This window comes from Cryphonectria parasitica (genome assembly GCF_011745365.1).
Source record: "Cryphonectria parasitica EP155 unplaced genomic scaffold M406scaffold_4, whole genome shotgun sequence".
NCBI lineage: Eukaryota > Fungi > Ascomycota > Sordariomycetes > Diaporthales > Cryphonectriaceae > Cryphonectria > Cryphonectria parasitica.
Window position 1 is genome coordinate 4,595,981 of NW_024468912.1, and position 21,177 is coordinate 4,617,157.

Genomic DNA, 21,177 nt, shown 5'->3' on the forward strand with positions numbered 1-21,177 from the left:
AAATGAAAAACCTGAAAAACCTGCATTCTGTCGTTTGTCAAAGTCATACGAGGTTTTTCTTATAGTACAAAATTATTAAGAAGAATTCCCAAGCTCGAAACTTGAGTCTAAGAAAAGGAGTCCAAAAGAGAAAGAGAGAGGGAAGAGGGTTACAAGCACATACACACACACAGTTGTAAAACACATGCGCGATCTGCCCTGTCCACGTACCAAACCTACCGTCAGACCCATCCCCATACAGACAGTGCTTCTTACTCAGGGGCGACACAGTCAAAGAGGGAACACAGTAGGCATTCATCATTCGCCGCTTGTGGCATGGAAGAGCATAATCGCCCTTTGGCGACGTCATCTCACCACTCGTCACATCGCACACAAATGCGTGGCCCTCCCTTTCACTCCCACTACAATGAACATGTCCTGAGCTGAGATCTACAAGTCTCGAGCACCAAGATCGACTTCATCGGAGTCAGCCAGTGCAGACGAACTCAGCCGAGCTTTCGTGTGTGTGCTATGAAACATATCTTCAACCCAAGGCGGACTGCAAGGACATAACATTGAACTAATCGATTCCCTTTCAGGAATAACTAAGTCAAAGACTGTCCCATATCCATCCTGTCGGTCGATTTGTTCAGCCCAGGCCAGCCCTGAAACACTGGTCGTAAACGTAAGGACACATGCCAGGGCGAGAATAGGGCTCATCGCTAGTGCGGTGAGCGTGGCCTACTAATATTGCATTTTGTATTGACTTTTGGTGGATTCTTCGATTTGTTTTGGTAGAAATAATAAATAAGTAAGATACTGCTTATGCATCGGTGCCGTGTCCGAAATAGAGTTTCATGGGCGAAATCTTCCCGCGCATGGCGACAGCCAATTCCTTCAGCCCTAGCTGTTTTCTTTTTTCTTCCCTTAATTTTTTTTAATTCTCTCCGCCATAGCATCGATTAGGCTCATCATCTGTACCGCCCCCCCCCCCTTTTCTGTCTCACACTAGTAACTACTAGTAGTCCAAAAGAAAGAAGGGGTCCAAGGGACCTCTTTCATGCGGGCCTACCGTGTAAGTCCCGGAGCAGCTCCTCCTGGGGGCGATCTTGTGTGTGTGTATGTGTGTGTGTCCCCACCGTCTTTTGAACCGTTGGCGCACCGCGCCGCGCCCTGCAACCTGCCTTCTAGCCTCGCGACCTACGAACTCTCGTTCCGCCTTGGCGCGCAAATTCAGGGCCCAGGCCTTATTCGACCCTTGGATCTACTTGCTATGTACAAGGTGAGGGTCATGCGGCTAGCGTGCATGTGCCAATGGGTTCAAGCGTAGTGGCTCTGGTGCTGGCACTTGGCTGCTGGAGGATGAGGCCGGGAAACGTTCACCTGTGATTTTCATGGCGGCAAGTCGCAGCAGCTGTGCCTGAACTGGTGATCTTCCATCCCCACCCCCTCTTTTCCCTTCTGTCTCTCATATCCCAGCGTCATCGATAATGTCTATACCTCATAACGCAGATACTCGGACTGCGTGCCAGAGTTGCGATTGGAGAGTCCCACCGGCGCGAGACGTGTTCTAACCCTTCTCTCCGTAATCTAATTACCACTACATTCTCCGTCTGGCTACAGTCACCGGTCAGTGACAGCCGCAGCCGATCATCCAATTGCAATATCTTTCCACTGCTCAACAACGCCTCCTACCAGTCTCGTATCGCTTCCAATACCAGTTCATCTCCATTTTGCACCAAGCCAACGCCCTGAGAGCTGCGTGTGCCATGATGACACCCATTGTCTCAGAAACCTAGGCTATCACCGGGCTGTACGCGTGAAGGACATATGTGCTGGGACGTCTGATGTCAATATTGTTTCCCTTAACACCCTACCAGTGCTTACTTACCTAATTATAAACCATAGCGTACCGCGCAGTTCGCTGACGCGCGCGTGATCGGCACTGGAACATAACCACTGCCTACAGCGGGTGAAAAGTGAGGCTACGGTTGTCGGGAACGCCCGGGCCATGTTACGGCTCATGGGGGTTGATAGCAACCCGAGAAATATGAGGCGAACGCCTCCTCGATCGTCACGAATTTGATCCGATGGCCGCCAAATTGATCCATGGAGCCCACTCTACATACATATGGAGGCCATACGTATTTCTCTTGTGGCTATTATCGCATGTGAAAGGTCGTGAACACTGCGAGTGCGCCCTGGAGTCGGCGGTGTCCTGTGTGGCTGCATACAGATGTAATGGATATGTGGATTGTCGTCATTGATTTGTGCGTGAGAATTTGTGTGATCAGTGAGCATGTTCCACATGACTTCTGCGTAACACCATTCTTCAGCTCGAATCCGTGGTGACGGACACATGGCCGCAGAATTTGGGCAGCATACTGGCCACTCTTTGGTTCCTTTGCAGCATCATCTCAATCACTCGGCCGTGGTCTACACTGTGCTTGCCACGCGGCCCCAAACTAATCACCGCAAGGCCCAGACGTCATCCTCGACGATGGTCCAAGAAGGCCTTGACAGTCGTGTGTGCCTATGCCAACCAACACACTTTGCCGAATCCTCTTTTGACTGTCCTTGTCTCTAAGTACTTAAGCAATCATCTCATGTCAAAACTTGCGGAAAGCCTCCGCGTATTCATACGGCAATGTTGACGTCTTGTTTCTATCAATCCTTCTCAGCAGCAGCGTAGTTGTCTGTGGCAGCTGTCTGGTGCTGACGCACGAAACAATCAATACTAGGAAATGTGTCGAAATCATTCTTAGTAATTTTTAAGTCGTAATTCAACTCTACTATTTCTAAAGCAGGCATTGTGCTACATTTATCAACCGAAAGTTCCCCGGGGGGGGGGGGGCGCATCAAAGACTATGATAGAAACCAGCATTCGAGCTAGCTAGAGAACAGACTAACGATACCATATCCTTACATCTCCCCTATGATTAGCATGACTCTCCTGGCTTTGACACGGTTATCTTGTTCCCATAAGATTGCCTACAGAACATGCTTTATCACCCATCTCTTGAGACATCATCATGTAAGATAACGAGTGCTTGATTCACCATAAAACCTTATGGACACGATTAGAGGCAGCCAGCATCGGCATGAACGTACTTCTGCTTATCCGCCTCCTTCTCTCCGAACTATGTCTCGGGCCCCTATGATCTCAGATGGCAGGGCGTTCTTGCATACATCTCCTAAAATAAGACACAAGCCTGTCCTGCCTCCATATCACCATACCAGGCTACTATCATAAGAGATGCGGCTGAAACACAGATGAGCGGCTTGCACTTGTCAGAGACAGCCCGGGTCTAGACGCTCGATGACCAAACAAAAAGAGAGACACTGCCCATTGCAATCGATGATTCCTCGCTTGCAAAGTAGACGACTGCCGGGCGCCGAGGGCCGAAACTGGGAGACCAGTGCGACCGCCGCATAGAACTGTCGATCTGGATCTTGGGTCCTGAGCTTGAGGAGGCAGGTTGAGAGCGGGAGAAATGGTGCACCTAGGAAGACCACCTGGCTAGAGATTCATGAGAGGGCTCAACATTATGAGAATAATACTATCTCTTGGATCTCCAAAATGCTATGACATCTCGGTCACAAACCCCATGTGCTTTTAGTTGAATTTGATCGTCATAAAGCTGACGCAGCATCAATACGGTGCAAGTGAACAAAGCCCATGTCAGTCTGACTCGTTTAAGTGGTACGTGGAACATGTGCGGAACGTCTGTCAGGCAAGAATGTTGCCCCCGGGGCTTCTCTTCTTAGAGGAAGACTACTCAGGGTCAGCACAATCATCATCTCAGCTCGAGGAAGAGGCTGCGGTTTGAGCCTTTGGTGGATTTTATACTGGCCACAGCAAGGTTTGTCGTCACTGTGGTATTCACCCCAGGGTCTAGCTGGGGCCGCCTCTGGAGAGGCGTTAAGTAAGTTTCTCGATAAAGAGACGCAGCAGCTGGCCCTGTCATTCGCAGGAAGTCCCCAAAGCGAACAGCCCCCTCGTCTATAGAGCAACGTCGATAAGGGAAGTAGGCAAAGTAGATCCGTAGTTTTGGAAAAGGATGGACTCAGAGCAAAAGTTTCAGGATGAAGAGTGCAAGAGCAGAAGCAGAAGTCAGCTTTTCAGAGATGGCTACAGTCATGGCTCGGAATTCATGGTGAATAAGTAAGGCGAAGGCTTCTTGCCGATTTTGAGAGAGGTGGCAGGTGTAGGCTCCCAAGCTTAGTCGAGCGGGTTTCGGTATCGCTCCCGGCGGCATGAAGCTCTTGCAATATTCCCTCTAGCCAGAGGCCGGAGTCCTGGTCGTCGTGGGCTTAGGAGTCAGGTGGGAAGCTCTGGGGCTGTCCTCGCCGAGTGCCTTCCCTCAGCAGCAGAGCTGGCGGTGTTCCTCGCTGCGAGGGCGGCGAGCTCTGGATTGGCATGATGCTTTTGATGCTGACAAAGGTCTCACTAGCATCAGAGGTCAGTGGATGGTGTAGTTGAGAAGGTTGAACACGGAATTACTAGTCTGAGTAGAGGAAATGAATGCTTATCGTTATAGTTGAGAACGCTTAGAGGAAGTCGTTCTAAGGCAAGCTGCCGCCAAAAAAAAAGAAAAAAAAGAAAAAAAAAAGAAAGAAAAAAAAGCATCCACCTATAAGCACTGTTGACTCGATAGTTGCTCCTACCAATGCCCATAGTCCTCGTGCTTGCTGAGTCCGAGGTAGGCGCATGCTGTGTCATGTAGGTGACAACTTTGGGCTCGAAGCTCATGGGCTGGTAACTCTGGAAACCCACACACCTTCCGCCTGCTAGTTTTGAACGAGATGTGGTCGTAATAGCACTCCGTCGAGCATGGTTGTTGTTGGTGAGGACGGCGAGGCCCAATCTTGATGCTGTGGTCCATAGTGTATGTATACCTTAATCCCTTTGAGTAAATAGGAGCAGGGATCCGCACACTAGGTGTGGGAAGACAGGGGTCGCGGTTCTTGCGATAGAAATATACCCTGGAACCTCGGCATCGCGACGTCAACCTTGGTCGCGCAGAGAATGAGTGTGAAGTTGGACCAGCGCTCCCTCACCTTGAAGAGTCCCAGACTTAGTCGCAGACCAAGCAGACAAGATCTGATAACCGTACAACCGTTTCCGTACGGCTCCTACCCCCTTTGGGCCATACCTTCTGTTTCTCCACGTCGCTGCTGAGATCGACCTTTGTCCTGACTTGAGGAATCGATATTGACTTGGGTGAAAGTCAGGCCCGAGGGAATCCTTTGTATTCCCCTCTGAAATATATGCTGCTGAGGAATAGGAAGGACACTGAAAGTTCAACTTCGTATGCCCAGCAGCGTGGCGGATAGCGGTGGAGGAAATCTGCTAAGGAGGACACAACAACAGCACGATGCCCAGGCCAGGAGATGCTCCGACCCTGTCGAGGGAGGAGAATAGGCGCAAGGCAATGGCGGGCGTGCAAGCCATCTTTGATCGGTACGTTCGCCTTTGAGAGGCCAGACTTTAGTTGCCAGGATATCTCACTCAAACCTGTTCTTTCCCGTCGAAGTCCACGTTTCGACACCTATAACCCCATCCTTCCAAAAGGAACACAATACTCCTACTGACATGCACTCACAAAAGTTACCACCTCGTCCAGGCCATAAAAGGTCCAGCCTTCGACAACGCAACCATGCGAAACGCCACCATCTTAGATGCCTCCATCGGCCCGCCGTACGACGTGCCACCACCTCCACTGCCGTCTCCCGGCGTGAGCGGCACAGACGGGGCGCTGCTCCCCCCGTTGCCGAACACGGGAATCGTGTCCTCGTGCACGAGCAGGATCTTCATTGGGCCGGAATTCAGCAACTACAACGGCGTCATGCACGGCGGCGCGGCGGGCGTCATCTTTGATATGCTGACGACCATTGCGCTGGGGCCGGTGGCTAGGCCTGGCTTCTGGGCGTGAGTGTCTCTTCTTTCTTTCTTCTGGTGTACCCATTGGGAGGAATGGGAGGAGAACTTACGCTTTACTGATGAGGGGTTGCGGCGCAGGTTTCTAGGAGGCGTCACGAGGACGCTGAATCTGAGCTACCTAAAAGCCATACCCATAAGTCCGTTCAAGTCTCCGGAATATGTCTTTTCTCTCTTGAATATTATTCCTTCATTCCAGGAGCTGCCGTGCATGTAGCACGAGTCTTACTAACATACTTGTTTTTCTCACAGATACGTCGGTGGTAGTACACGCTTATGCGTACCAGGTGGGCCGGCAGACGGCCTACATCAAGGGTTGGATGACCAGTGAGGACGGGAAGACGACATATGCCGTGTGCGACCACCACAAGATCCACGTGCCGCCGATCAAAGACCATATGAAGCTAAAGGTGCCGTGGGATGATCTGTGGGATGAGGATGGAAAGGAGAAGAAGACCCTCAAGGCAAAGATATAGTCTGACCTTGCCTTGGCGCCGAGATCAATTCAACTCCTCATATGGTGCGGACAATTCATGTGGATCTTATTCACCCTGGGTATTCATGCTTGTAGCTATATTCCCATGCCATTCATCGTCGTCGCTTTTCCCAGGAAACAGTATCCTCGTGTACCGGTGTCTCTCCGCAACAGCCTCACTCGCTGTGCTCCACTTAGAGCCGAATATACAAATCAAGGCAATCAACCCTCCACTCTCTCTTCCCCAGCAGGCTCCTCAGCCACTCCATGCCTATCCCCGTCCACTCGGTCCTGGCCTGTGCGGCCTGCTCCGCGGCGGTCCCAACTAGAGCATTAGCCGTGGTGTTAATAAGGTCCTTGGCCACAAGCGCCGTCGCGTTGGCCGTGGCGGTCAGGTCCTGCAAGGAGCCCAGCACAGAGGAGGCATTCTCAGCGGTAGCGGCGGCACCGTTACCACTGGTGAAGTAGGACAGGCCGGGCCTTGGCTGGAACCAGTTGCTGCTAAAGTCGAAGAAGCATCTGTCGGACCAGTTGCACGAGGTCATGAACAGAATGAGTAGCAGGAAGGAGCAGTAGACGCAGGGCCGGTTCAGGAAGTACGTGCAGACGAAGAAGAGGAAGATGAAGGCCGGCGAGGCGTTGGTCGGGATGAAGAGGAGCGGGAGCCAGCTGAAGAGTGTCAAAGAGGGACACGTCAGTTTTTCTCTTTCCTTGTTTCTTGTTTATTTTATGGGCAGGGGGCTGAACAGCAGCAGCAGGTGGCTGGAATGGCCAGCATCCTGCGGGTGAGGATATGACTTGCCTTCGGAGACAGAACATGTTGCTTGGTCGTGAGAAGAGATGTGACGTTTGGGATTTTACTCGTCAGATATGCTCGATTCACCGCCGGATCGTCGAGGCGGACAGCATCGCCAGCGGCGTGGCTCCGTCGGTAGGTGTCTTGGTCGTGACGGTGTGGAGGTGCGTGGCTTTGGGCTGGGTGATCGGGAGGGGCGGAGTGATCGTGGCGATGGGCAATTCAGCTCAGAAGTTGTCCCGTATGGGTACGGGGTAGAGTAGCGTGTACGTCTGCAGCGCGTCGGGGAATGAGGTGTGTGGCGAGTGTGTACAAGTGCCGTGTAGGTGTGAGATTATTAATTAGGATATGCTGGAGGCCGTGTCTCAGATGGAGAACGGAAAAGATCAAGGCTGAGAAAGTTGTAGACACAAGGAGTTTGGTCGAGAAAGTTGAGATCGGAGGGTTAATTGGTGTTGAATGCGAATGTCAGCAAGGCCAGTACGAAATCGCCTGTCCAAGACGCAGGGGTGTTTTTTTCTGGACCTTAGGCCCGCTATGGCTGGGGTTCGCTGAGGGGCAGGCACCACGCTTTTCGGCTGCAGTGGTGTGGCCCTGGGTGGGTGGGTGAATGACCCGGCAAATTGGAGCGGGCACCGCAGTTCTGCCGCTAGTGGTGCTAGAACTTATGATACCAACTATGGTGGTAGCACTGTAAGTACTACAGTGTTTCTTGTGGCTGCAGAGCCGCTAAACCGGCAACGGTTGGCGAGTACCGGGGCTTCGGTGTACTGTACTGTACTGTATTGTATTAGGGCGTAACTGGGCTCACCTGCTGCTGCTGGTTCCCAGCCACTCATTGCTTGCTGCGTGGCCCAGCATCACTTTTCGGTCCTCATCGTGCATGACGTATCTTGGGCCTTGTTGCTTCTGCTGCTTGCATGGCAGCCCAGGCAAAAAGCAACCTCGACCTCTGCGGAGACCCTTGGGCAAAAAGCATCTGGCGAACGTTGGGCTGCCAGAGTTGCAGCAGGAGAAGCACAGGGTAAAATAACGGGCGAGGGAGTCACGACCACACAGTACCACCGCCCTGATCCTAGAAAGTTTCTTACCCACTCTGCCTGGCCACCCTTTACACGCCTCGCCACTTTGCGCATTTTCGACTTTCATCTTCTCCCTGACTCCCAAACCCAACCTGTTCTCCTCCTTCTCGTCTCATGTTGTCTTGTCTATTCCGTCAATTGGACCGACCAGCTTTCTGCATCATACTGCCGTCTTTCACCTTCTACAAGCAGGCATAGCAAGGTGCGGTTCATCTCACTGTCTTGGATTTGACCGATTTGAACTGGATCTGGGCGGGAGGATCCTGATCAGAGACCCTGGACGCCTCACATTTCCGTTTGATACCCAGTCAGGCTTGCTAGGAAAGCTTAGCACCACGCCCCCACACCCACACCCACGCACCCACCCCTCAAAACCCAGTCACTTTCATCACTACTTTTCCCACTTTTATTTTTCCTTCTGCCGCGGCTCTCCGGTCATCCACCTCGCCGGACCTTTTTACTCTTCTTCCCTGTTGCAACCTACCCTCCAACAGTTGCCCATTTCAATTGGATTGTTTGAAGTTGGATAACGCGCGCCGGGCCCTTGAATACGAGCTGACTCCAGCACCGCGTCACCTCCCGCCGGTGCTGGCCACACCTTGACAAGCTCGACGACCTCATCATGGCTAGCTACGGTGGCGGAGGCCCCGGAGCTCCTTCGGGTCCTGGCTCTGGTGATGGTTCTATCAACTCCATTCTAGCCCAGCTACAGCAGCACCACAACCAGCGTGTTCAGTCCAGCGATCCTCCCGCCGCTGCCGCCCAGTTCCAGCAGCACCAGCAACAGGCTGCCCAGCAGCTTCAGCAGATGCAGTGGAGGCCCACCGTCGCTGACATGCGCAACACCATGCACCTGCTCGGCGACGAGGCCCCCCGCCCTCATTGGCAACAGGAGGGCCAGCTTGTCGATTCCCAGGACAACCATCGCGGCAATTATGCTCTCCCAGCTGCTCCTACTCCTCCGTCTGGCGCCATGTTTCCTCCTGGCCTGATGGTGAGACCTGGCGCTGAAGGGGCCGGTGACCGCACCGCGAGTCTGCTCAGCTTGCTGAAGATCAGCAGCGGCCAGGGCGCTCAACAGAGCTCTTCTCAGCCCAGCCTTCCCCAGTCCCAGCCTAACGACCAGCTCCGTCGCGAATCTCTCATTCGCCATGCCTCAGACCAGGGAAATCATATGATTCACGCACCAGCTCCGTCCTCTGCCGATCCTACCGGCTTACTCGCTGCCCTTATGAAGGGCAAGTTCGAGACTGAGGTTTCAAAGCCGGAGTCACCACAGCAGCAGCACTCGGCACAACAGCCACAGCCACAGCAGCAGCCACAGCAGCAGCAGCAATCTCAGCAAACGCAGTCGCTACAGCCCTCAAACAACTGGAACGCCGACCCTCCTCCTAAAGATACTCAGCGGTATCTGCTTGATCTCCTAAACCGGCCCAAACCTAGCCAGAGCGACCAGCCTGTTGAAGCTCCTGCCGAAGTTCCTGCCGAAGTTCCTGCAGTTCCGACTGCCCCTTCTTTCGATTTTGCTCCCAAGGATGTCGAGCAACTCAAGTTCGAGCCCGCTCAATCCAGCCAGAACGGTTCCCCGGCTACGAAAGCAGCTATGTTTAGTCATGTTAACCCTTTCGAAGAGCTCATTGCTTCTGCATCACCTCAGAACCGAGGCCCCAAGACGTCTGTCACGCCTGGCACTCCCCCGAGCATACAAGGACAGCCTCCTATCCAGATTCTGAAGAAGCCCGGCTCTGCGCATAGCCCCCTCGATCACAAGCGTCTGTCAAGTACCAGCAGCCACCTTGAATCACGTGAGCATGTGCGTCGCAAGTTCGATTCGACACCTACTTCGCAGCACTCGAACCCTCCCTACCCTGTCCGCGAGACCGAGGACAAGAATAAGGAGACTGTTGCCGAAGCAGTCAGTGATATTGCGGATAAGGTGGATAAAGAGGCCCAGGAAGCACTGACTCGTGCAGAGGATGAGCAGACGCAGGCTCGAATCACTCAAGAGCTCAGAGACATGATGGCGGCCAAGACGGATCAAGAGTTCGAAGAAGCCGCTGCTGTTGCAGCCTACGACATCAAACACGAGCTTGATAAGGACGAGAATAGCGACGTCTTGGGCACGACTCTGCAGCCTGACGTAGCGAAGGCTGTTCGCAACATCGTGGACTCTGCTGCCCAGGGCCCGGTAGCTGATAGCTGGGAAAGTGCTGAGGCCGAAGATGAGATTGTTGTCATCGAGGAAACTACAAAGCCCATCAGGGTTTTCAACTTCCCGATGAAGCCCTGGATTGCTATCAATGTTCAGGACAGTGCCAACGACTCGCGTCCTGTAATTCGGGACGAGTCTATCCTCGACATTGCTAGGCTCAAGAAGGAATTCGACCAAATTGATCGCAACCTGGTAGCTGCATCCGAGAACTACCTGGCATACGGCATGTCCAAAGCCGGCGGCCTTCGTGTTATCAGACAGGATGATGGCCGTGATGCGAAGCTATTCTCTGATACGAAAGATCGCATCTTCAACCTCGCCATCTCTTCTACTCCTGCTGACCAGCACTCGACGGTCAAGGAGACCATCATTGGCACGGGCATCAGCGGCACTGTCTATTGGGTTCAGATCAAAGATGGGGAGAAGGACCACCTGGAAGATGCTCATCTGGAGCAGTACGGCTTTGCCCTACCTCCTAGCAGCACCCAGGAAGGCGACGCTCCCGGTGGCGTTCTCAAGACCCGAGCCCGCCCCTCTACAAATCATCCCGAGTATTTTGCCGTTGGGCGCGGCAAGTCGATCAACATCGTCTTTCCGTCCTTCGTCCTGCAGCGCAACCTGCTCAAGCCGAGCCATGACCGCGTCGTCGATACCGACCGGCTGGCTAAGGAGTGTTCCCTGAAGATTAATACTGGAAAGGCTGGTAAGGACTTCACTTTCAGTCAGGATGATACTGTCGTGGTTTCTCTGGACAAGTCGGGCCGCGTCAAGTTCTGGGACGTCCGCGAATTGACGGCTATGGACGGGAATGGATGGCCTGCTTACACGTCTTTGGAGGTGAAAGAGCCTCTGATGACCTTGACAACGACACCCGAAGGAGAGAAGGCATGGCCGACTTCCGTGCTGCTGCTGGATAAGTTTCGACCGTACCAGAAGCGGACTGCGCTGCGCTACCTGATCGTGGGTATGAAACAGAACCACACGTTGCAACTATGGGACCTGGCACTGGGTAAACCGGTCCAGGAGTTCAACCTGCCACACAGCAAAGAGTCCGATGCCGTCTGCAGCGTTATGTATCACCCTGCCTCCGGTATCATCGTGGTCGGCCACCCTACGCGAAACTCCATCTACTTCTTACATCTCTCAGCCCCTAAGTATGCGTTGAAGAACAACTCACAGGTGGATTACATCCAGAAGCTGGTGGCTCAAGACCCGTCGATTGCCGTTCCTGACTCTACTGCGGTCATCAGCGGAATGAGGGAGTACTCCTTCGCCAACAAGGGTGTCCTGCGCAGCCTGTACCTCCTTCAGCAGCCTGCTTCTGCTGGCGATGGCGATGAGGCGACCCTGTTTGAGCTCTACGCCATGCACTCCAAGGGTGTGGCCTGTCTATCGATCAAGGCGCCGGATCTCGGCTGGGATAGGGACAACAAGGTTATGGACCCCGTCAATGCTATCGAGGCTGGCGTGGTCGAGATCGGAAAGCTGAAGCAGCCACCCCCTCAACCTCAGGCCCAGCCCGCCGAGGAAGCAGTCCCCGCACCCCAAGTCCGTCTTGCTGTCCGTCCTAAGGAGCCTGCAGCCGACACTGCGCCTGAGTTGCCAGTCACGCGAAAGGCCAGAGAGGAAGCATCGCCCTCCAAGCAGAAGGAGAGCAAGGAGGAGGAGCCTGCTGTTCCTGCTGCCGCCGAGAAGACCGAGAAGAGAGGTCGCAAGAAGAAGGCCGCGGCCGAGAAGGCTGCTACACTGGCAGCTGCACTAGCCGAGCACGACCGTGAGACTAGCCAGACTAACGGCACTACACCAAGGGTTGTGGCTACGACCACGCACAAGCCTGCAGAGGCTTCCAAGTCCTCCTTCACATTCTCGCAAGAAGTGGACAGTCGTATCAACAGCATGGAGAAGCGTCTGATGGACAGTATCACTGGCTCGATCCAGTCCGAACTGGTCGGCCTCCGCAAGGCTCTTGACCGCGATGCGCAGGCTCGCGACAGCAAATTTGACCGTCGCCAGGACGAGCTTCTCAGCCAGGTGTCTTTGTGTCTTAACGAGAACTGCCAGGACGTGCTCACCAAGATCGTCCAGGATGAGCTTGGCGGCCCTATCACGACGTTGATCGGCGATGTCTTGACGGACGCCGTGGTCAAGCAGCTTGACGGCAAGCTTGGCAATACCGTCGCCCACTCAGTCCAGAGAGAGGTGCAGGAAACCCTGCCGCGTGCGATGGACCAGGCCCTGCGAAAGCCAGAGCTGGCCAAAGCTGTCAGTGACAAGGTGGTCCGTACCCTCTCTAACAAGATCGACGAACAGCTGTATGCATTACTCGATGATAGGATCATACCGCGTTTCACCAAGGTCGCAACCGAAGCCGCCAGCGCCTGTGGCAAGGAGGTTTTGGCCAATGTCACGGCCCAGTTCGATGCAATGGAACAGATCCGCGTGAAAGACGTGCAGAAGTTTGAGCAACTTGTTGCTCTCAGTACCAGCATGTCGGAGACTCTCAGTACCATGTCGAGTGCCCAGGCGCGTTTCCAAGAGGAGATATTGCGCCTGCAGACCCAACTCGCCCAACAGCGTCAGGTCTCGCCTGCGCAGGCTGGTGGACGACACATGGGACAAGTTAGCCAGGGACGCGGAGGAAACGGCGCGTACCACAGCCCGTCCCACAGCCAGACTCAAGCTCTGCAGCACCTCGCTGCCCCTGCTGCTCTCCCTCAACAACACTTCCAGAGCCCTCAAGGATCTGTGGCAGCTAGCCAATACACCAACCCATCTGTTGCAGGCCTGACTTCCTCACCGAACCAGCAACAGCACTGGGCTGGCAGCGCCAGCGCAATTGTGTCTCCACAGCAGCAGCAGTACTCGGGCCAGGCAGTGCCGCTGCAAGCCGTAAATCCCAGCATCCATGCCTTACAGCACTCGCAGCAGTTTGGCAGCCCCGCGAGTCAGACGTCCAGCCAGGTCGTCAGTCACATCTCAAGTCAACACCAGGCGGTCCAACAGGCCCAACAGCTTGCTGGGGAGCAGGTGGAATTTCAACAGACGACCCAGGAAAACCGAGAGCGTCTGGAGCTCGAGGATGTGTGCTCGCGGGTGCGCAATCATATGCAAGCGGGTAATTACGATGACGCTGTCATGACCTGGATTCAGGAGTCAAAGGATGGGCAGGCCGTTTGGAACCAGGTGCTTGCGAAATACGATCCAGAGTTCATCCGCAACTTGAACCCCCTCCTCCTGCTGACAGTAGCGGCAACTATCACGTCGGAGCTAGACAACGCACAGGTGCTGCACAGGCAGCTGGCCTGGACCGAGATGGTCCTGATTCAATTTTACGAGGCTCTGCCGAGGATTGTAAGTACTGTAAGCAACTGGAATTCCAAGTTTTTGGGCGGGTCCCTTACGGCTGCTGTGTGCACTATGTCTGCTAACACTCTACAATAGGAGGGACAGGTCCGTGAGATTACCCCGCGGGTCATGTCTCTGGTCAAGAGCCGCCTCGAGCACGTCTTTGTCCGCCTCAACATGGCGGTGCCCAACGACCCGGTGCTACGCAACTTGTCCGGCATGATTGATCTCACTCGTAAGATCAATGACGCGATGGGCCGTTCAGGTTCCATAGCCGGCTCTGCGTACTAAGGAAGAAAGTTGAGAACGGTCACAAGACTACACAGTATCGGGCTTGGATGTCTGGTTGGTTGATTTATCATGCGCGATGAGGAATCGAATTGGGAACTTGTACATACTCTCGTACTTTTAATAGTGCACACAAAGGTTTTTGGGCATGGTGGTCACAGTCACCACACCAGGTGGGATGTAACGGGCTGCGATGTTTCTCAGCAAGGGTTGTCTTCGCGCATGGCTGGGCGGGGAGGATGATGGACTGGTCTGATACCCACGAGGTCATTGACGGGCACGGAACTGGACAGCAAATATTCATACCCACATACCAAGGAGGTTTCGGAAAATTGGAATGATACTGTTTGGTGAAAAAAGGACCATGAAATCTTGCTCGATACGAAGGCGTTTTCTGTGGAATGTGAGGCTGGACTTGGCTCTCTGTTGGTCGGGTTCTTCATTTTCAGCCTATGGCCCTGCACGGAGTCGATGTCCGAGTCAGGTCTTGACAAGACAGAAGACGCATGAGTATCTCAAATTTGGAGACACAGAGAGGGAGAGAGGTCATATAGACTGGCTCTATATTTAATCCTGGGGATAATCATTCAACCAAATGCAGGTGGGCATCTTGAGGCTCACTCGAACAGTGTAGTGTGACTGGTATTGAATTCATTACGTCGTGGCTGGCTTTTGCAAGCTGGAATCATGAATGAATGCATGAGTGAGTGGGTGTGAAGTGTGAGATTACTTATATTCATTATAGACAAAGTTGACTACCCTCCGCCGCTCTTCGACTCTGCTATGTGAGACCGAAGATGCTATGCATGGGCCACACACTTGACAATACTATTCAAAATACCACAGGCCTCCAAAACCTCATCGCCTGCGCTGGGCCGTGGTCTCCGTTGCCGGGCTAGGCGGCGGCGGTCCTGTCGTCCAGTTGGCAGGCTCAGGCCCAAGGACAAAGTCCAGCGTGCCACCGCTGGCAAAGATGTCGTCCCACGTGACCCACGTCTGGTTCCAGGCCTGGCCGTTGACCTGGAGGCTCTGGACGTAGTAGCTGTCCTCGGAGCCGCCCGTGGTGGTGATCTGCAGCGTGCTCCCGGTGCCCAGGTCGATGGTCAGGTCGGTGAACCACGGGCTGCCGATCAGGAAGGTGGTCTGGCCCGTCATGGGATACAGGCCGATCATGACCCACAGGAGCCAGGTCTCCATGGCGCCGGCGTCCGAGTTGCCGGGGAGGCCGTCGGGCCCCAGGCTGTAGAAGGCCTGGGCGAAGCGGCGGGTGTACAGGACGGTGAGGTCCTGGCGGTTGATGAAGTTGAAGAGGTACGGGGTGGTGAAGGAGGGCTCGTTGCCTGGGTTGAAGATCATCTCGTCAAAGGCGCCGGATGGATAGGCGCCGGGGGTGAACATCATCTCCAGGCGGGCGAGGAAGGTGTCTTGGCCGCCTATGTAGCTCATCAGGGTGTCGATGTCGTGGTGGGCATTCCAGGAGTATTCCCAGGGAAGAGCCTCGTAGTCTGAAAGTTTTGTATGTATTTTTCGGTCAGGATTTGGTTCTTCTTTTTTCATCTTATGTTGGGAAGGGAGAATGAGAAATGGAGAGAGAGAGAGAGTATGTGAGAGAGTTCAGGGATGAACATGAAGAGAAGATGCTCATTTCACTCACAGTAGTCGGCCCAGTAGCACCCGCCGCAGGTGAGAGGATCATTGGCAATAAATCCGCTCGTGTCACGAGGCATGACGAAACCATAGAAGCCCAGAGACTCGACGTCCGGGTTCCAGTGGTTCCTCCAGTTGCGGCTGCGGTTCAGGTACGTGGTGGCATTGTCCAGGCCGAGCCCGCTGGCGACCTGGTACACGGCAAAGTCATTGACCGAGTACTCGACGGCGCGGCTCACAGAACGGCCAAAAGTAGGCGTGATGTAGCCATACTCGAGCCAGTCGGGCAGGGCGCCGCGGCCCTCTGCAGTCGAGCCCGAAGGGTCGCGCGGGTCGTCGTTGTTGGGCGGGACGACCTCGGCATCGGTCAGCATGGCGGACAGGCCATCTTCCCAGTCGATGTCGCCGCGGACGCCCTTGACGTAGGCATCGGCCAGGACGTTGTCGCAGTTGGAGCCGCCCTGGGTGGCCCCGTTCCAGAAAGAGGAGCGGGCGTCGGGCATGAAGCCTACGTGGCGCCAGATGTCGATCAGGGAGCGGATGTATTCCTCGTAGGACTCTGGGTTGATGATGTGGAAGAGGGCGGTGCCGCAGCGGAACTAGGAAAGAGTCAGTAAAAAAAATAAGATGAGGCTTCGAAGTGGATAAGTTGGAGAAAGCAACAGTGCGGGAAGAATGTTGTGTGAAAACCAAAATGAGGGAAGGGAAAAACATACAAGGTCCCAAAGTGTAAAGATGTCATCGTAGTACGGCTCAGTAGATTCCCATAGGGGGTTCTCGCCCGTCTTGTTGGTGGGAATGATGTTCATATGATAGAGAGACGTGTACAGCAGCTCCAGGTTGGTCGTGTTGGTGTCCGTCGTCGTGATCTTGGACAGGATCTGGCTGTTCCAAGCGTCCTTGGTCTGCTGCGTGAGCGTGTCGAGCGCCGTGCCCGCGGGGATCTGCGAGTTGACGTTTGCACACGCCTGCTCCGTCGAGATGAACGACACGCCTACCCTGGACGTCACATTGGTGGTGTCGAAGGTGTACAGGACGCCGAGGCGTGAGGTCGACGTCACTTCGTCTCCTGCAGGATACGCCACCAGTGTGTCGTTGGTGTTGCCATTGCCCAGAAATGTGGCGTATGTTGAGGGGGTTGTATCAAAGTAACCACAGAAATAGACGGTCCATAATGGTGCAAGATTCCAGCCCTGTAATAATAGTGATGCGCAAGTCAGCATATGCTGGGATCAATTCCCCAGAGGATGAGAGCTTTTCCCCCTTCTCTTTTCTTCTTTCTGTTTCCTTTTCCCACTTACATTATTGTACGAGCCATAGCCTTGATAATAGCCATCACTCGAGTTCCCATCGACCACCTGAATATTGCCGCCCAAATAGGACTGCTGAAGACCCAGGCCCCGGTAGCTAGACAGGACATGAGAGACATCCACAATAATATTCTTGGTCTGGTTTGTGTCGGGAAAGGTGTACTGGTAGAACCCAGCCCTCTCTGTGCCGCCCAGCTCGACAGTAATGCCAGAGCCCAGGAACGCCTCGTAGTACCCTACCTCGGCCACATCAGGCTGGGCCCTCGTGTCGTTGTGGTCTGCCAGCGGGTTCGCGATGTTGCCCAGCACGGGCATCTGCGACACCACGCCGTACTTGGGCGCGCCTCCTGTTCCGCTCTCGTGAAGCATGCTGAAGCCGGTGAAGTTGCCGTCGTCCTTTAGATCATGTTAGAGAAACATTGTTTAAACGTTTCTGCGTTTCTACTCTCTCAGGTACTAGGTACGTTTCCCCCTCAAGACTCAAAGTCTCGTCTAAAGGAAACAATATCGTAATAGTACGCTTGGTATCAAGAACTTGACGTACATCGTAGCCCGAATAGGAGTCTGAACCATCATACAGGTCTGGCCCCAGCTTCACCACGCCAAGGGGCCAGGTCACTCCTGGGAACGTATTGCCGCCGCCAGCCTCGCCAGTCTGTTGCTCTGGTCAGCTTTGTCTTTTTCCTGTCTGCAAAAGGGAAAGACATGTAAAGTAAGTGGTCACTCACGCTGGGAGACACGTAGGTAGTCAAGTCGGCAGCAACAGCGCCCACGCTGCCACTTCTGGCCGTCAGGGCCACGAGCAGAATGGTTTTCAGAAGGGGATTCATGGTGGAGTAAAACAGGGAAGGGGGGGGGGGGAAATATAGTAGCAATGCTATGGAGTGATAACGATCGCAAACAGAGAAGTTATCAGGAGCCCGGAAGCCCAGATTCAACAGACACCACACACTTCAGAAAGGGACAGGTCTGCACTAAGTTCGTGATCAAGAAGCATAAGTGCTTAGGCCGATGCCTAAGAAATATAAATTTGAACAGATGGATCACGCCTAGGATTCGCTTCCTCGGGATGGCTTACCTCCGCTTCCTACCTTTGATGTTGTGGACTATCCATGGCGTATTTATACATCATCACCCTAGCCATGACCTCTTCGTAGAATATCCGCTTCCACAAGCGCCATAGCTGTTAAGCACGACGATCCCTCGGGCTATAGTCATGACCAGGAACATCCGAGCCAAAGGCCGCAGGGGGGGGAAAAAGGTCCCTCAACTGCAACGTCGTGGGACACGATGCTACCAATGGCAAGGGCATTGGAGGGGGACCAAATGAACCCAGGCGTTCGTGCCGGCTGCCGAAGAGGCCGCAGCATTTGGGAAGGGGGGAAAAGAAGAAGAATGCAAATCGATTTCTGCAGCTTCGCGATAGTCTCGGTGAACGTGATGGTCCGAGCATGCCACAGTGGTTTCTTAGTTGCAGGCATGGAGTCAGCTGTGTGGGATTCGTGCCCACGGTTGAGGCTACAACGTGGCCCGGTGATGGATCCTGAGTGGACGGCTAGTTAAATGCAGACCACAAGGGCGCGCGTGGATCCCACCACACAAAAACCCCCCTTTCTTTCTGCTTCTTGTACGCAGCTGAAAGGGTGGGCCGTAACCGGGCAAAACGAAGAAGAAGAAGAAAAAAGTTGGCCGTGGGCGAGATTAATTATTGAAAAAGTATACTATGGTAGATATGAGAATCGAGGATAGTGGGATGTCGAAAAGGGCAGGTCACATGTCTGGTGCCAAGTAATATATCAGTAGTTGTTGGGGTTTGCTTAGGCCTCCTTTTGGGTGGTTGTGGTTGATGAGCATGTGCATGGTCTCTTATCCTAAAGAGGAAAGCCAGGTGACATTAGCATGCGAGCCGCAACATTGTCACACTCACGGGCGGATGCAACACAAACTAATATGTGCTGAATTATCGTGGTGGCTCACGAGCGCACGCAAAAATAAACAATCGTTGCGTTCGGCACACACCTCGCGTAACAATCATACGAACTTGTTCAGGGTTTCTTTCCTAGGCTAGATCCCTTTTCGTAAGTATTGATTTGTGACTGTGGCTCATGCAAGCCTTTCAAAGGAGTCCTCGAGAAAAATGCCGTCAATCAGGATTTATTGCGTAATATGCTTTGGTACATGTATTACCGTCAACCCTAGAGAGTCGGATGCATGCTGCTAATTACTTAGTTTATTACTTATTTCCCGGTGAAGAAGTGTTTCTCCAAGTGCCTAGGAACAGAAAAACCCGGACAAGAAAAACCATCACTTACATTAGCGTTTCCTTGAGTGTCTATAAAGTTTGACCGACTCAAGGATGAGAGGGAGGGGGGAGAACATCAGTAAAAGGACATGTTGGAATTCTGGTTCGATCACTTCTGTATATTAATAGTATGCTGCTCTGCAAAACCTTGGTGTAAGCTTGTCCACCCACCCAAGACAGACACTTTCCAAGAACCTGCCCACCTGTGACTAGACCCTCCCAGTGAAGTGTAACGCAGATGTCTACGCCAAAAGACCCTGATCAGGCTCGGATAACGACTGACCGACCCTAACTTCTGACGGGACATTATCGACTGCCGTCCTGGGCACGCGAGCATACTCTCCTCTCAGTAAGGCATCGGCGTAGATACGCAGAGTCCCCTTGCACTTGCACCCACGACACCTAGGAAGCTCTGCATATAAATAGATCCAAACCTTCACACCATCATGACAAGCCCGCCCAGAGCGGAACGCGCCAGTTCCCGGACCAGATTGCCGACTGGCCTCCATAGTTCAGCTGCTGTCTGTCAACTGGATGGTTCCCGTTCGGAGCCATTCTTTTCGCAAGTGTTGAGGTTGCATTGCATGACTTCATCTGCCACGGGGCGTCAGGAACTGCAGCCTTGCAGCTGACACCAAGGACCAGGGGGTTCTAGGCCGCTCGCTTGGCAGAAGTAGCGCTTGCTAGAGCTTGCCTGAGAGGTATGATCGCGTGCAGGCAATGAAAGGAACCGAAGGTGCTATCATCGATTCTAGGGACCCGTAATATCGGAAGAAGGAGCCGAGCAGGCGGCACGTCAGATCGATCGAGGCATGTGGCTGACCCCGGATGAACTGGGAATAGAATGTAACAATGACAACGAGTACAGTGTTAGTTGATTTTCATAATAGTAAGAATTGCTGAGTGGCTTTCAGGTTTTGGGAAGGTACTTCAGCAAAGAGATACGAAGATGGAGACCAGCTCGGTTAGCCCACTGTTCTCCCCAGGAAGTTGGCCTCTGCCCTTGACATGCACAAACACTCTCTCAATGCATATGGTCCCCATTGATGCCGTTCACCCCGTTCACACCATTGACCTGCTGGTGCTGCCCCTCCCTCTCCACCGCGAAGCCCCTCAGGGTCTGCAGGTCAATCCTCTGCAGGGCGCTCTCCTCTGTTGCATCGAGATCAATCTTCGGGACCGCATTTCTCGAGATGGTACCATTCTCATACGCTCGGAATGCCTCGAGCCACCGGGCTGTGCACAAACACCACTTGCAGCCCCCCCTCAGCCCAACAGTTCTGAGGTCATTGCCCTGGGAGGCGGAGTAGTCGAGGAACTCATCGCTGACAACGCCAGCCACAGCATGGTTGCCGAAGTCCGTGGTGCCAGTCCGACAGTAGCCATCGCGGTAGAAGCCTGTCATGGGCTGGGTCGAGAACAGCTTCAGTGGTTGGCGGAAGACTGGGACGTGTCAGTATCGAGAGAGATGTCTCTGCCATTGGCAGATCGCAGAAAGTAGAATTGCGTAAAAGAACTTTAGAGGTTGAAGGGCTTACCGTTGAGGCTCAAAGCAGACATGGTTTGTATTGGCTAAAAGTGATGGAAGTGACAGTGTGTGGTACGAGAAGTGCGGTCTTGGTTTGAAGATGTCAGGGCTTTGTCATGGAGGGATAGGGAGAGAGTGAGGAAGTAGCACTACAGGTGACACCAGTGATGTCATAGACGAGATGTTTCGAGTCCTCTCCTTAACTACCTAGAAGCTATCTGGCCAGCCAAACCTGCCAGATTTGAAACACATAGACAGGTTCCGTTCAGGTA

The 21,177-nt window shown here is 53.6% G+C and overlaps 6 protein-coding genes across 6 annotated transcripts; 2 read left to right on the plus strand and 4 right to left on the minus strand.

The window, feature by feature from the left end:
* Nucleotides 1–5,357: 5,357 nt before the first annotated feature.
* Nucleotides 5,358–6,396, plus strand: M406DRAFT_330286 (uncharacterized protein; the record flags this gene model as incomplete). The annotated part of the gene is made up of 4 exons (XM_040920500.1): nucleotides 5,358–5,443; nucleotides 5,591–5,911; nucleotides 6,002–6,060; nucleotides 6,173–6,396. The coding sequence occupies 4 exons, from the start codon at nucleotides 5,358–5,360 to the stop codon at nucleotides 6,394–6,396; spliced, it is 690 nt and encodes a 229-aa protein (XP_040777433.1).
* A 46-nt stretch (nucleotides 6,397–6,442) lies between these two features.
* M406DRAFT_356352 (uncharacterized protein) lies at nucleotides 6,443–7,625 on the minus strand. The gene is made up of 2 exons (XM_040923422.1): nucleotides 7,198–7,625; nucleotides 6,443–7,064 (listed from the first exon to the last, which is right to left on the minus strand). The coding sequence occupies exons 1-2, from the start codon at nucleotides 7,212–7,214 to the stop codon at nucleotides 6,590–6,592; spliced, it is 492 nt and encodes a 163-aa protein (XP_040777434.1). The 5' UTR covers nucleotides 7,215–7,625; the 3' UTR covers nucleotides 6,443–6,589.
* A 1,172-nt stretch (nucleotides 7,626–8,797) lies between these two features.
* Nucleotides 8,798–9,469, minus strand: M406DRAFT_356353 (uncharacterized protein). Its single transcript, XM_040923423.1, has one exon. It carries the CDS (start codon nucleotides 9,424–9,426, stop codon nucleotides 8,980–8,982), a length of 447 nt encoding a protein of 148 aa, XP_040777435.1. The 5' UTR covers nucleotides 9,427–9,469; the 3' UTR covers nucleotides 8,798–8,979.
* M406DRAFT_89257 (uncharacterized protein) lies at nucleotides 9,448–14,482 on the plus strand (the record flags this gene model as incomplete). The annotated part of the gene is made up of 4 exons (XM_040926142.1): nucleotides 9,448–9,528; nucleotides 9,604–13,260; nucleotides 13,498–13,845; nucleotides 13,927–14,482. 4 exons carry the CDS (start codon nucleotides 9,448–9,450, stop codon nucleotides 14,119–14,121), a joined length of 4,281 nt encoding a protein of 1,426 aa, XP_040777436.1. The 3' UTR covers nucleotides 14,122–14,482.
* Nucleotides 14,483–14,833: 351 nt separating this feature from the next.
* Nucleotides 14,834–18,312, minus strand: M406DRAFT_79183 (family 92 glycoside hydrolase). Its single transcript, XM_040925981.1, has 6 exons — nucleotides 17,804–18,312; nucleotides 17,620–17,730; nucleotides 17,067–17,471; nucleotides 16,482–16,958; nucleotides 15,773–16,364; nucleotides 14,834–15,623 (listed from the first exon to the last, which is right to left on the minus strand). Exons 1-6 carry the CDS (start codon nucleotides 17,903–17,905, stop codon nucleotides 14,977–14,979), a joined length of 2,334 nt encoding a protein of 777 aa, XP_040777437.1. The 5' UTR covers nucleotides 17,906–18,312; the 3' UTR covers nucleotides 14,834–14,976.
* Nucleotides 18,313–20,401: 2,089 nt separating this feature from the next.
* Nucleotides 20,402–20,821, minus strand: M406DRAFT_255174 (uncharacterized protein; the record flags this gene model as incomplete). Its single annotated transcript, XM_040917014.1, has 1 exon — nucleotides 20,402–20,821. A coding segment is annotated over one exon (420 nt), but the record flags the coding sequence as incomplete, so codon positions are not given.
* Between the last annotated feature and the right edge of the window lie 356 nt (nucleotides 20,822–21,177).